The sequence below is a fragment of the Thamnophis sirtalis genome, unplaced genomic scaffold (genome assembly GCF_051295495.1).
Source record: "Thamnophis sirtalis isolate CommonGarterSnake01/CBP01778 unplaced genomic scaffold, rThaSir2_p1.2 scaffold_2, whole genome shotgun sequence".
Lineage (NCBI taxonomy): Eukaryota > Metazoa > Chordata > Lepidosauria > Squamata > Natricidae > Thamnophis > Thamnophis sirtalis.
In genome coordinates, this window is record NW_028261382.1 from 161,644,390 (window position 1) to 161,657,837 (window position 13,448).

The 13,448-nt window shown below is 39.6% G+C and overlaps 1 protein-coding gene across 1 annotated transcript; it reads right to left on the bottom strand.

The window, feature by feature from the left end:
• Positions 1 to 1,801: 1,801 nt before the first annotated feature.
• Positions 1,802 to 11,187, bottom strand: PTGR3 (prostaglandin reductase 3). Its single transcript, XM_014065092.2, has 2 exons — positions 10,144 to 11,187; positions 1,802 to 3,756 (listed from the first exon to the last, which is right to left on the bottom strand). Exons 1-2 carry the CDS (start codon positions 10,449 to 10,451, stop codon positions 2,832 to 2,834), a joined length of 1,233 nt encoding a protein of 410 aa, XP_013920567.2. The 5' UTR covers positions 10,452 to 11,187; the 3' UTR covers positions 1,802 to 2,831.
• Between the last annotated feature and the right edge of the window lie 2,261 nt (positions 11,188 to 13,448).

Below are 13,448 nucleotides of genomic sequence, written 5' to 3' on the forward strand. Positions count from 1 at the left end.
TCATTGAGGATGGAGCTGACCAAGAGTGGCTGGGAACATTTATGACACTTCTGAGAATAATTTCATAAAAGAAAACAATAACATAGCATCCACAGTAAGACTCTGAATGTAAATACCTTTTGAATTAGATTGAAAGAGAATGAAATATAATTACAATCCACAAGTTATGTGACTCCAAATAAGCACTGCAGTCCAATTCATTGTAATGTGAATATCATATAGCTGTTTTCTTTGACTTGTATGCAATCTCAGGCCCAGTTAAATTTAATAAATATTTCTCAAACAATACTATATTACTGTGAAGCTAAGTTAGGAGTTTGTAAATAAATATATAGTGAACATAGTTAATAGAGATTTAAAAATCAGGATTTCTACTCCATTGTATTCTTATGAGAATTACCTTTGCTTCATTTCTTATGATATTCATCATAGTGTTTACTTGTATTTGCACTACCACACACTATATTGTTGTGTACAATATGAATCAGCTAAATCACAACATCCAACAGAATGGCTGTGACTATTATTAACAGAAAATGCTTTGTTGTGTTGCTTTAATATATTTGATAATTATTACAGTCAATTACCAGTTCTTCCAGTAACTGTTATATTAGTGCAAAGAAATAATTCAGAATCTTCAGTTATACAAATGACATAAAATTTCTTGCTAAAACAACTGTCATACAATAAATCACTTAATATTTAAGTGAATTATTGATTTATTTAGGCACATACTGGCTGCCCAATTGAAACTGAAAGAATGTATACACATAGTAGTAAACCAAACATATTTAGCAGTAAATACCAGTAGTATACCAAACATATTTAGTATAATGATATAGCAAGGATGTTAGTAGCAGTAATACCAAACAAATTTAAACTGAAATAAATTTCTTTGAAATCAGTGGATCTTATTTTGGAAATTGGGATTTATGGTATGCATGTAAATATTGTTTATAACTAGGCCCTCAAAATTGTGAGATTCAAAAACTAAAAATGTGCACAGATAAGCAATTTGAAAAAGATTATTTTTACACATATAGCATTAATATTTAATGACTCATAACAAATACTTAGCATGAGTTGTTTCTGTAAAATTGAATATTATTCTGAAGTTTTAATTTTTTGATCGAATCAAATAATCAAATAAAATTATGACAGTGTTTCTATAAAAGTTTCAGCTGATAATAATATTTACTTCAGTTACAGCTTAACAACAAAAAAATTACCAGCTCAATCCAAAATTAGGTTAAACTGAAGTATTTAGATACAAATCATTTGAATCCCACCGATTCAATGTTATTTCATCTGTGAATTTAAATCCAGCCCCTACTCAAAGAATGCTTTATACTTCTTAAAACTGGTTTCCAATTGTCCAAATTCTTAAAAAAGTAAAAGAGCTGAGAACTGGAAATCAATACAGGATATTTAAAATATATCATATTTTTGTCATTTTTGAAGTTTCTGAAAAAAAGCCTCTTTGTTTTAAATCGGTACATATATTGATGCACTTGGAATCAAACATGTTTGCCTTTCCAAAATCCCAAATAGGAAATACAAAGTGAATAGAAGTAAGTGACTACAGAAAGCGTTACTTGTAAAATGATTTTTTTTAAAAAAACTGCATTTCAAAGGCAATTATTGACAGCTCAGTTCTATTTATGACTACCTAGATACAAGTTTTGTTAAGTTCAAAAAAGTTTATATCCCAATGGAACGTCTAGCTGAATAAATCAGGCATGAGATTACATTGTTGAACAAAAGGAGAAAAAACTGAATAACTGAACCATGCTGTAAAAAATTAACTGCAAAAAAATAATTTTAATGCTTATAGTCAGAATTGTACAATACCATCTCTTACAGAAATGACATTTGATTGAAATACCAAATACATTCTATATACTGATGACATTCTAATCCAACATTTTAATCTATACCATTTCCATTTTCAGACATACAGCATATATCTTCTAATGCATTTCATTAATCTGAAAATTCCTGGATTATTTATCTTCAACAGAATATTAAAAAGTTAGATAACATTAGAAAAGTTCTAGTAATAAATGAGTGCAATGGCATGATAATAATTAAAATATAATTTTATAAGATACCCAAACGTCCCAAAATATAACAAAAAATTAAAATAAGATGGCAAGGTTGATTCAAAGGTTAAAAAAATCATTTTCAATCAACATCTATAAAAAGCCATACATGTTCATACTAGAATAAAAATGTGCTATATAGAATAAGCTTTGTAGAAAAAAAAGTTTACAGAGTATCATTATTATCACAATGTCTTTGCAGATTGTATGTATCCCAAATCTCAAATATAGTTTAATAGTGCAGTCCCATACAGACGTTTATAGGTATAATCTATCTGAATATCAGTGTGGCATATTTCTGTGTAAGATGCATATAGGATTGCTTCATGATCCTAAGCATGTCTACTAAAGTGGCTACTAATCCATTTTAAGGACAATGGGCTTCATCTTATTCAAACTGCGTAAGATTGCAGCTCCATATGCCTTCACATATTGAGTTCCAGAAGGGAGGTATGACATCAATTTGTAACACTTTTGCACTTGCTTAGAATTATATTCAAATCCACTGCAAGTTGGAAATTGAAAATCTCCATACCAAAACATGTGAAAGTAAATGTAATACCAGCTACAAACTGCATTTTTAAACCCCACAAAACCTCTTAAACAAATCAAAATACTGTTTTGCTATTTTAATATGTTACCCTTTGCCAGCTTTAAAGAAATTAAAGCATTATCGCCAAGCATAAAATGCCCATTTGCTCTGTTTTGATTTATGTCATTGTTCTGTTTTTACAGCTTACTGTTGACAGAGTGAGGTAATTCAACTACAATTTTTCCAATGTTTTTCCCCATGTACATATAATCTATAGCACGGAACACTGACTCTAAGCCAGTAAACTTGTTCTCTAGAGACAGGTCTCCAAAGTCCACCTCGCAAACAATTTCTCTCTTTTCACACATTTCAACCAAGTGTTTCATAGCCATTTGGTAACCAGAAAGGTAATGGTTTAAGAAGAAACCTCGGATGCTGGCTGATTTTTTTAGCAACTTTGCTGGTAGCATTTCTGTTTGATTTTGTGGAAGGCCAGTAGGTGTTTGGTAGCCAGAAATCAACCCAATAATGATCAGACGACCTTTGATAGCCAAGGACTTGATAGCCAAGTCATACATTTCTCCACCAACTGATTCATACACAACATCCACACCTTTGGGGTACTCATTTTTGAGGACAGCAGCAATATTTTCAGTTTTATAGTTGATAGGTCGATCACAGCCAATAGATTTCAGAAAAGCACATTTTTCATCAGTGGAGCAAGTTCCTATTACATGGCATTTTGCTTTCTTTGAAAGTTGCACAGCAAACTGGCCAGTGCCTCCAGCTGCTGCTGTCACCAGAACTGTCTTTCCTTCAGACAACTCTCCAAGTTCTTTCAGACTAATATATGCTGTAGTTCCACTTACCAGAAGAGTCAGAAACTCTGGTTTCATAGAAGGTACCGGAATGGCTTCTTTAGCAGGCACAACTATATATTCAGCAAAAGCGCCTGATCTTATGTAGGCCACAGACTGGCCTACAGTGTATGTTTTACTTGCACTTAAGCCTAAGGCCACCACTTCACCAATCCCTTCAAAACCTACATCAAATGGAGGCTTAACCAAAACGTCATACCGGCCAGCTGAGTAGTTAATATCAGATGCATTTATGCCAACAAATCTAGAAGAAAACAAAAATGTGTTAAGATCTCTTTTTGACAAGACTTGAAAGAAAATAATTTCATTTAAATGCACAAGGCTGTAGATTTAAGTGACCCCTCTTCAAATATTTCAAAGGTTGCAGGAATTATTTTGTGCCCCTCTCCCCAAAAGATCATTTCAGATTTCACTTTTCCTAACATGCAGACTTGACCTTGTATCTTCAAATGAAAACCCAAGACATTCTTGTTATGCATGAAAGAAGTAACAAAGATAAACATTATTTTTGATAAGCTATGGAATAAAAATATGTTTTTTACTAGAATAGAATTAGCAAATATATTGACTTTGACAGCAAATTTACATTTCTGATTGTAACAACACTTTATATGACTAATGATAATGTGAAGTATCAAAGTCCTCTCCAAGGTCGATGGACAAAAATGTTACTGCAGGCAAATTTAAAGAAAATTGATCTACTGACTATAATAAATTTGCCTTTTGATGCAACTAATTTGCACATTATTAAAACATTTTGCTGTATATAAATGACTAAAACACCTTAAAAGAACCTTGAACAGAAAAAGTAAAATAGTACACTACCAGTTTGCACATATTGATTTTTAAGATGTAAAAATGAGTAAAAATATTAAAGATGGGCAATGAAGTATCTTGTGATGCTAAGGAATACTGAAGAAAGGCAGTGTTTAAAGACAGGTATTCCACATAAGTTTAGAAAGAATCTATGCTGATGATTGTCATTTATATACAATAATAAATAAATATTGACATTTAATTATGCACATGGATGAAAAAACATGTAAAAATATTATGGGTATTTGAAATCATTTACATGTATAGAAATAACTAAAGTAAAGGAAGGTCTTTGGACATTTCTAATTCTAAGAAAACGGGCCGGTTCATTATGAATTGTTCTTATATGTATGATATAGCTGCAGATTCAGAAATTTATGTCCATACATCCTCAGCTGAACAACTTCTATAGTGTCCAATTCTTTATACAATCTAGCCTGCATCTCCACCAGAGGATACCTTCCTTCTCTTTATGGGTCTTCAGGAAAACCAAAAGCAAACCCAAGTAAGCTTTAATTTACGCCCTTTCTACGTCCTGTACTGGAAGAGTAAAACGAGGCGTGCACGCCGTGTGTTTGTGTAAGAGAGAGAAAGATTCCAAAGCGAAGGTCTGCGTTGTTAGAAACAAAAGATCGGGGCACCAATATGAGGATGGGAGAAGCCTCAACTACGCGAAGAAACTCTTCTTGCCTCGCCTCGGGAGCCAACTTCTTGCAGGAAGTTTGCTACCCCGAGAGGCGGCGGTTGGACGCGAAGCCGGCCTTATTTATTCAAGCATCCCCCGCTCCTCTACTTCATACAACTGATTTGTGCTGCACGTAGGATATCCCCCCCCCCCTGTATTTATCGCCCAAAGTCACAGGACGGCGCGGCTCGTCTGAAAATTTCCTTCCTCCCGCGAGCCTAATTGTTGCTGCCTTGACGCCTCTGCAGCCTTTTCTCAATGCCCCTCTTTCCTTCAGAACAGGCAAAGGTCCTGCCCGCTCGGCTAGCGGCTCCCTTCCAGAGAGCAAGATCAAGTTCGAGGGCTTTTGATTTTTTTTTTTTTGGCTCCGAAATCCCGAGCGCATTTTTCCTTCAGATCTAGCTTCGGATCTGAAGTGAAAGTTTACATAAAGCCGGGGTGGGAACCACCTCCCCGGTTTAAAGTAAAAACTCCGAAGTGGAGGTGCACCTTCGGCACACGCGTTTAGACAACTTTTCCCGCCCAAGCCCGTTCTCCCCCCCCCCCATTTTCTTCCTTTTTAAAATTTTTGTAACACTTGATAATGCAATGCAGAGCGTAGCGGCGCGAACTTGGGGGGCGCGGAAACGAGGTGGCTGTCTGGGCGAGGGCGGATGGCGGCGTCTTCATAATTCCGCTGGCCGAAGTGCTACTACAAGTAGCACCTTGACGCTCTGCTGAGGGAGCCGTGTTTACTTTGAGTCCCTCGCTGGCCGCCAGTGCACGTACCCAACAAAGGCGAAGTGGTTAGGGAGCAGACTTGACTCCGCGTGGCTCTGTCAGAGAGGGAACAGCAAGGAATACCGTAACCCGCTCGTCTCGAGGGAGGAAGACCACTGGGTGATCTTCTCCCAAGCACCGTTACTTTTCTTCCCTTATGCCAAGTACGTGAGGCGTTTCCACTTTGGGTTTTCCCTGACAAGTTTTCCAGGTGCTAACGGTTGCCTCTTGCCAACTTTATAGGAGCTTTTTCTTCCCAGATGGGCAGCAAGGGCAAAAATGGCATGATTGCGCCCCCCCCCCCCCCAAGAAAAGACAGGGTTGCAGAATCACCATGACAGCAGCAAGGTCAAGCAATAAACCAAATTAGGTTTAGCAGCCTTTTTGATCCCTTCGGGAAGTTCTTCCTTCTTCAGAACATGACTCAACAATTTAATCTCCAGACTCTGCTTAAATTCCCTTATTCCATTCAGCACAAAACATCACTTTTTAAAAAGTTATATTTTAGCAACCTCAAGATTAGGGGAATGCTATAGGTGTGTACCTAAAATTGTGGTGACTTTTAAAAAAAACAATGAAGCTTTTGTTACAGACTGAAGAATTCTTCCCACTAGTCCTACAAGAAACCAGCAAATTTCACTCATATGCTATTATTGCACAATTTCTCCATTTACAATTACACCATTCACTTTGGGGCTTTTCAGGTAAAAGCTCCATTGATGCACTGGTAGATAGCAACAGAATAGTTAGGTTTCATTGAAATCAACTGGACAATTGTGGGTATCATCGGTTTTCACTGGTATGTGTTTGTTTGCAAAACTAAGTCGCAAGTTCAGGATCAGCTTGTGTGAAGGGAATGAGATGTGTGGCCTTTCCACAGCAACCACTATTATCCAGTAAATTAACTATGTGACCTAATTGATACCTTGCCCCTGTTGCTCCTTTACTCTTTTCATCAAAGTAGAAGGCACTCAAGCCTTTAACAGTTCAAATCATCGAAATGCTTAACCTAAACAACCAAGGCCCCTACTTTCCATACGGTTGCAAACTTAGATTAATGTATGAGATGGGGGGGGGATTGTTTAAAGGAAGTTAAGGAGCTTGTATGTCTTACTCAGAAGCAATTTACTCCCTTGGAAGACCTGGTATGTAGGACAGGAAGCTTGAATAGGCAGACAAAACAAAGTCACTAACATCAGCCAAGAAGGGGGGGGGGGGCGGATCTAACCCAAACAATCTGCAGGAGACAATTGTAGCATCTCTTCCCATTTTTCTACACTTTCCATCAGAATCTACCTATCCTTAATTTTTCTTTTCCAGATTTTCATGCCAATGTTTTCTTATTACACTGCACTTCTATAAAAATCAGACATTTGCCACATATTTGCTGCTCATACCTGTGCTGAGTCTTACATTTGCTCAGGAAGCCAGATTCTTAAATGCTATGTTTAGCATATTTAGTTTACTATGTTTTCTTCCTGGTCCTCCCCTCATTTTGATCAGAAAATCACATTGTCATAATATAATACCAATGTACTGTGTTTCCCACTGACTTCTTTCTCTATAAATATTGCAGGGGTTTATTTCTACCATTCAAAATATACCCTACTGCACATCTATTTGGTTGTGAGGATAGGTATATTTTCCAAGCCCAGGCAAAAAGGGAATTCATCTAAATTGAAATCTTGTTCTAAAAAAGGAGAAAAGTTAAAGTCAAATGAACTTCAATAGCCCAAGGCAACATAAATGTCATTCAGGCATGCATGGGTATAAGAGTCACAGACAAGACAAAATGTAAAGGTTAGCTCTGTACTATAAGCATGTTCAGGTGAGTAAGTAGTAAGTCTGTAAGATGGTAGTGGAATTCTTAAACGCCTTTTCCTGCCTTCTTTCCTTCTCCCTTGTCTTGTGATTGACCAGAATGAATTTTCAAGGCTAAATACATCCAGGTGACTGCACTTATTCTACTGAAAGAGTGCAAAGACACTTTCCCAGACAGTAAAAAAATGAAAGTGTGTAGACGATCCTGCGAAAGCTTTCAAAGAATAAAATAAGCGTCAAAGAACTGTATTCTTAAAACATTTTATTTTGCACTAATGAGATCTCTACTCTTGCCTGTGTGAGAACCTCCAGGGAAGAAAAGGAGGGGTAGGGCAGGAGATCACCTCACACAATCCACATGACACAAAAGTTGTGAACTCCCAATTTGATTCTCACATGCACCTTTGCAAACTCAAAGTGTCTTTACCATAGAGAGGGGGAAGGGAGAAAGAGATGGCCATTTCTTGGCATCCCCCATTCCTCTAACCTTGGAAAGCGTACAAGCATTCTCCAACTCCCCAGAGAGCCCACCCAGTAGAAAAGGGAGAACGGGAGAGTTACATTGAAAAAAAAATTACATGCATAAATTTTCAAATTGCATGGGAGAAGGGGAGGGGGAGAAAGTGCTGTGGAGGAGGGGATCTGAGAACAAGGATGTAACAACCTTTTGATGCCAGAGACAATCAGGAAGCACAATGTATGGTCCTGTACCCTTTTGTATCAGCCAATCCCTCACTCTCACCAATAAAGTGGATTTCAATGTACCCAGAGCTAGATATCATTTTCACATTTAACATTAGCAATGGTTCACATACTTGCTTTCTAAATGCTGCCTTCTGATAGCTGCAGTAATTCAAACCTTTGACATCAGAGAGGGTTAAGACTTTATAATATGGGTAATGCTGCACACAACATGCATATACTCCTATGGTTCAGGAAGATCTAGGATAACTATTGTCATCTGTATCAACACCTGGCTTTGTGAGATTTACTGATCATTCATTTCATTCTAATCATTGCACTTTATCTAGTTGAATCTACCAGATTCAATAGAAAAAGTAGTGAAAGGCAATCTCAGATTATCCCAAAGTTCCTACATCCACATTAAAAGAAAATGTTTTAAAGACAGCAATCCTTGAATCTGAATAAATGCCTGTTAAAAGATCTTCCCATAAATCACAGACTAAAAAGGTAAGGACAGCTTCTTCTTCCTCCTGCCCGATTTTTAAGTTTTTTGGTTCTGAAAAGTTGTTTTTACACAATTGAAACGTCTAGGAGGGGAATAATTTTAAAAACAGAAAAAAATACCAGATTAAATTCATTTGTAAAGCTATATTCTGTCCAAGCACCTTTTTTTTTGGCTATAAAGTGGCCCTACATAAAGCGGTGCTTTTCAAAGCTCTGAGAAAGCCACACAAGCCTCCGCGCTCAGGCTCAGCGTCAATTGAAGAACAATAGTCATATACTGTCAAAGGCTAAGGGCTTCCAGGGAGCTCGCAGGAAGTAAAAATTTTACCGAAATCGGTAAGGCCTTCCTTCTGTGTAAATGGAAAGCGATTGTGCAGGGGGCCTCACCTTCCTCCTGCATCTGCTTTTAGCCTTGCTTTTGTTGTGTGTAAAGTGGGGAAAAATAAAGAGGGTAGTGGAATAACCGGCTGCGGAGCCAGAGCTCCATACCATGGAGGTCCCTTGCTTTCCTGTTAATTCTGCACACGCTTAAGGTTAGTGACGTGGAGAACTGCGATGGGGAGGGGGGAAAGGTAGAGTTTTGTACACAACTTCCTCTAGTCTAAAATATTGTCTGGAGTGTGCTACATGCGCGCGCACCCAGCCCAAGATGACGATAAATAACCTAAACTCTAACTCTACGTCCCAATTGCTCGGCACTAACCGCACGTGGAGATCCACACAGATCTGTCAGTCTTTATTATATATAGTACAACTAGCCATCTCCTATCCAGAGCGGTACGGCAAAGAAAGGGCCGCCTACTCCTTGCACACTCAGTTTGTGGATACTGGACGCAAATCCTACCCAGCCTGGGAGGGGCTTGGAAATTCATTTCCTGGTTGTCGAAGTTCCTTCTTTTGTACCTTGATGTCACCTACAGGCTCCAGATAAAGTCGCTTCAGGACTTTTCTCTTTTTTTCCTGACTGGCTGATGATTTTTTTTTCCGGAGGGGGGAGGGGGGGGAGAAAGCATTATTGCCTTCCCACTTTTTGCCCATAAAATATGGAGCAGTTGGCGGCCATTCGTCTACTGAACGGCCGCTTTGCTTGCACGGAAGTGGACACGCGGGGTTATGGGGAAGAATATTTGGGATAATAAATTATGACAACAGTCGTCCAAGGCAGATGATGCAACTCGATAGGATCGCAAAGAGCGCGAGCCTGCGCGGGTGGGGTGGGCGCACCGGGCCCTTTGCTTGGGAAAAGGTTCGGGGCGGGCAGCAACGGGAGGGATCTCCTGCTCCCTCTCCAGTTATGGCGAAGGTGCCAAAGCCTTGGGAGTGGGAGGAAAAGGAGGCGGGGGGGGGAATGGATTCTCTCACCTGTTTCTAACAAGCAGATCGCCGTCTCCCGGGAGCGGCACGGGCGCGTCGTGGCGAAGGGAAACAGCTTCTCGGAAGTTTGGATTCAGTTTAGTCGCTACCAGTTTCTTCATGGAAGTGGGAATGGACGAGCCCTGGAAATCCATAAAGTGGCGCGAGTAGGACATGTCCACGATAGGCCGGGTCGGAGGAGCACTCAAACACACCCGGGAAGGTCTCCCCGGAGAAATCAGATGCTGTTGGTTCAGCCAACGGTGCCAAGCTCCCCGAGACTTCAGCCACACGCTGATCCGCCCGTGGAAAATCATCGACCAACCTTTCGCCGCTCTCCCGGGTTCTTCAACCTAGGAGGAGTCTTTCGCAAGCGTGCAGCCCTCCGGCACAGGCAGGCTCGGTATATTGCGATTTGTGTATGTAAATAAAGTCTAATGCAGCGGACTGCCGCCTAGCTCCAAGTCCTCCCTTTTCCAGCCCCTCCGCCACTCGGCAAGATTAGATCAGCAGTTAGCAGCCGCTGCAGCAGTTTCGCCTGCGGCGAACTTTCTGTGTCCCGTCTTTAGGTTTTTTTTTTAAAGCATAGACAAAGTTCGTTTCTGAGCCGAGCTTGCTTAAAACTTGCTGTTGTCGCAGGAACAACCTCCCCCCTCGCGCTGTTTTGTGCAGCCTTAGAACAAAACGGGCAGAATCACACAGCGTTCGAGTATGTGCAGAAACCGAAAGATTTGCCTTTCACTCAGGAAGGAAAACGTACTTTTGGAGAGAGACGAAGGAGCAAGCCCCCGACCTTATTCTACTGCATTTTTTTTGGTGGAGGAGACTGATCTGCTTGCTAAGAAAGAGACTATAATTGCATATTCCAACCTGCCGCATCTACCCTTCCCCCCAGCTCTTTCCTTAAAGAAAAGAAAACACTCGGAACGGATGGTTTCTAAACCGTTCCTATAGAGACAAAAAAAGAAAACTCGAATGTAGGATTAGTTCAATAAAAGGTTAGGCTGGGAGCAAGAAGTTGCAGCTAATCTGGCAATGTTATTAGCAGCCTCCTAGAGCCGCTGCCTGCTGAGACAGGCCCCTCCCCTTCCGTGCGAAACGTTCACTTCCTCGTAAGGTGGTACAAATCAAACCAGAGCCGCTTGCGACCGCGACTGGAAACTGCTTGCATTGGGGTGAAAATACTGTAAAGAGATTTACGGAAGGATCGAAAGCATATTTTAAAATCTGGACAGGCGTGCATATGTGAGCTCAGAATGGTAGTAATTGTAATAGCAATAGCAGTAATAATAGCAATAATAGCAATAATAATAATAATAATAATATGCTTCCTATGTTCTCTTGTTCCTCGTGGTTTTATAACGTCCCATGACAAAATAAGGCTGGAAAATGCATTGATTGCTTTTTTGCCCCCCCCCTTCCTCCTGACCCCGTTAGATATGATCTTAAATAATGTTGCCATATTTATTTTTGGCCTCTATTTGTTTGTTTTTTTAATCCATGACCGAGCTTTCAAATTTCTGCTATGCTCAATATTGCTGGTGGAAAGATAGTGTCTGCTTAAATTATTGGCTTTATACCTATTTATCTGGGAGAAAGCTCCACTAAACTCCTTAAATTTACTTCAGAGGAGATGTGCTATCCAGTAGTTTTTATACACCCACTTAACAGACCTCTCTCTCTCTCTTTCTCTGTCACGCACACAATCACCACACAATCACTTTCGAGGAAGATTTGCTATACAAGATACTTTGCATGCAAATCTTTGATGTTGCCAGATGCAGACAAACTAGGGATATGTTTGAAACTATGCCCTGGGAATCAATGCTTAATATTAATTACAATAAACGCAGAAAAAGCTTTGCACAGGTTAGAATAGAAAAATTACTTATTTAACTCTTGATTACAGTGATTTCAAATGAATTAGAAATCCTTTCTTAAAACAGTTAAGTTTTATTTAAGAAATCACTTTACCTTTTACACAAAGGTATCATTTGTTTTGTTTAAGATTCTAAGAAGAAATGTCAATTTAACAAATTTATGAAACATCTTAACCTCCCATGTTTCCCATAAAGTGGTTTTTGTTTTTATATAGCTTACCTATGTTTAAAAATGTAAAAATCTTACCTATATGATCTTCCATAAAACAAACTTTTTAAAACGCCTCAATGTGGTGTGCCTCCCTTCCCCAAATTATTGGCAGTCAAGCTCCGGGGAACTTGAACTGTGCAGTCAATACTTGCCTTTAAAACATGACTATCACTATTTGAGTTCTACTGTACAAGAAGCCTCGTTTTCCAGGAACAATAAAATAAAATAAAATCTCTGCTATGGTATTTGCCGTGTGTTGTTTAGTCTGAAAGAAACAAAACAAAACAAAAGCAACCCAAAGAAACATTAAAATTAAACAAAGCAATTAAAAAGATTGACAGGTATTGGTTTGTATGAGAGCTATTTGTAATTGTCAGGGTGACGTTGGCAAGAGGAGGAGGAGTAAAAAAAATCTGAAGCAGGAAAAGCAGCTCGATGTGTCTGTCTATCAGTTGAGACTGTCTGAAAGCTCTGGGATCTGAATGTGCTATATTTCAGTGAAATGAGAAGAGAGGGAGAGTAGATCTCTTTCTCCCAGGAGTTTAAAGGGGGGGGGGGGAATAGGTCACGTTAATCTCTTCCACCCTGTGAATGTCTCGGCTTCTTTCTGGACCCCCCCATCTTTCACACAGTATCTCTGGGGGTTGTCCGGTGGGGTTTTTTGTTTGTTTTCGGTTACAGATCGAGATCAACTATAAACAATAATCCCCGTTAAAAACGTGTTTGCGTAATTCTAGTATCAGAAGAAACTGCGATTTTTGGAAGAGAGAGAGAGGGAGGGAGGGAAGCGAGGCATTAAAGTAATCCTCTTCGGTGGTGCCACTGTTTGATCTGTGACTCTTTGGAAGGTGGAGGAGTGACTGACATTTCCCATCCGGTGTGATCAGTATGTACGGGGGCTTTACTCCTTTTTACTGTTTGCTTTCTTGATGAGACCAAGTGATGGGAGGAGAAGGAAAGACTGGATCGACCTCGTTTTCTGCACAATGAAAAAGCTATTATCAGCGCAATAAATACCAGCATCGCCCAAATCCACGAGCTTTTTTTTTTAAAACAAGCCAGCGAAGGAGAAAGTTGCGCTTGGAGACTCTTTGATCTCGGAGAAAGGCTTGCCGGGGGGGTTGGGGAGAGGCAGCCGAGAGAGAAAGAGGATTGAATTCAAGCGTCTCTTCGTTTGCTGTTTGCTCCCTTCTCTTCCCCCAAGACGGCGGCGGAGAAGTAAT

Bases quoted from the DNA above. Each gene is read 5' to 3' on its own strand.
- PTGR3 (XM_014065092.2), bottom strand. From the start codon at position 10,451: ATGATTTTCCACGGGCGGATCAGCGTGTGGCTGAAGTCTCGGGGAGCT. The intron at 3,757-10,143 runs GTGAGAGAATCC...GTTTTCTTCTAG, and splicing joins GATCTGCTTGTTAGAAACAG to ATTTGTTGGCATAAATGCAT.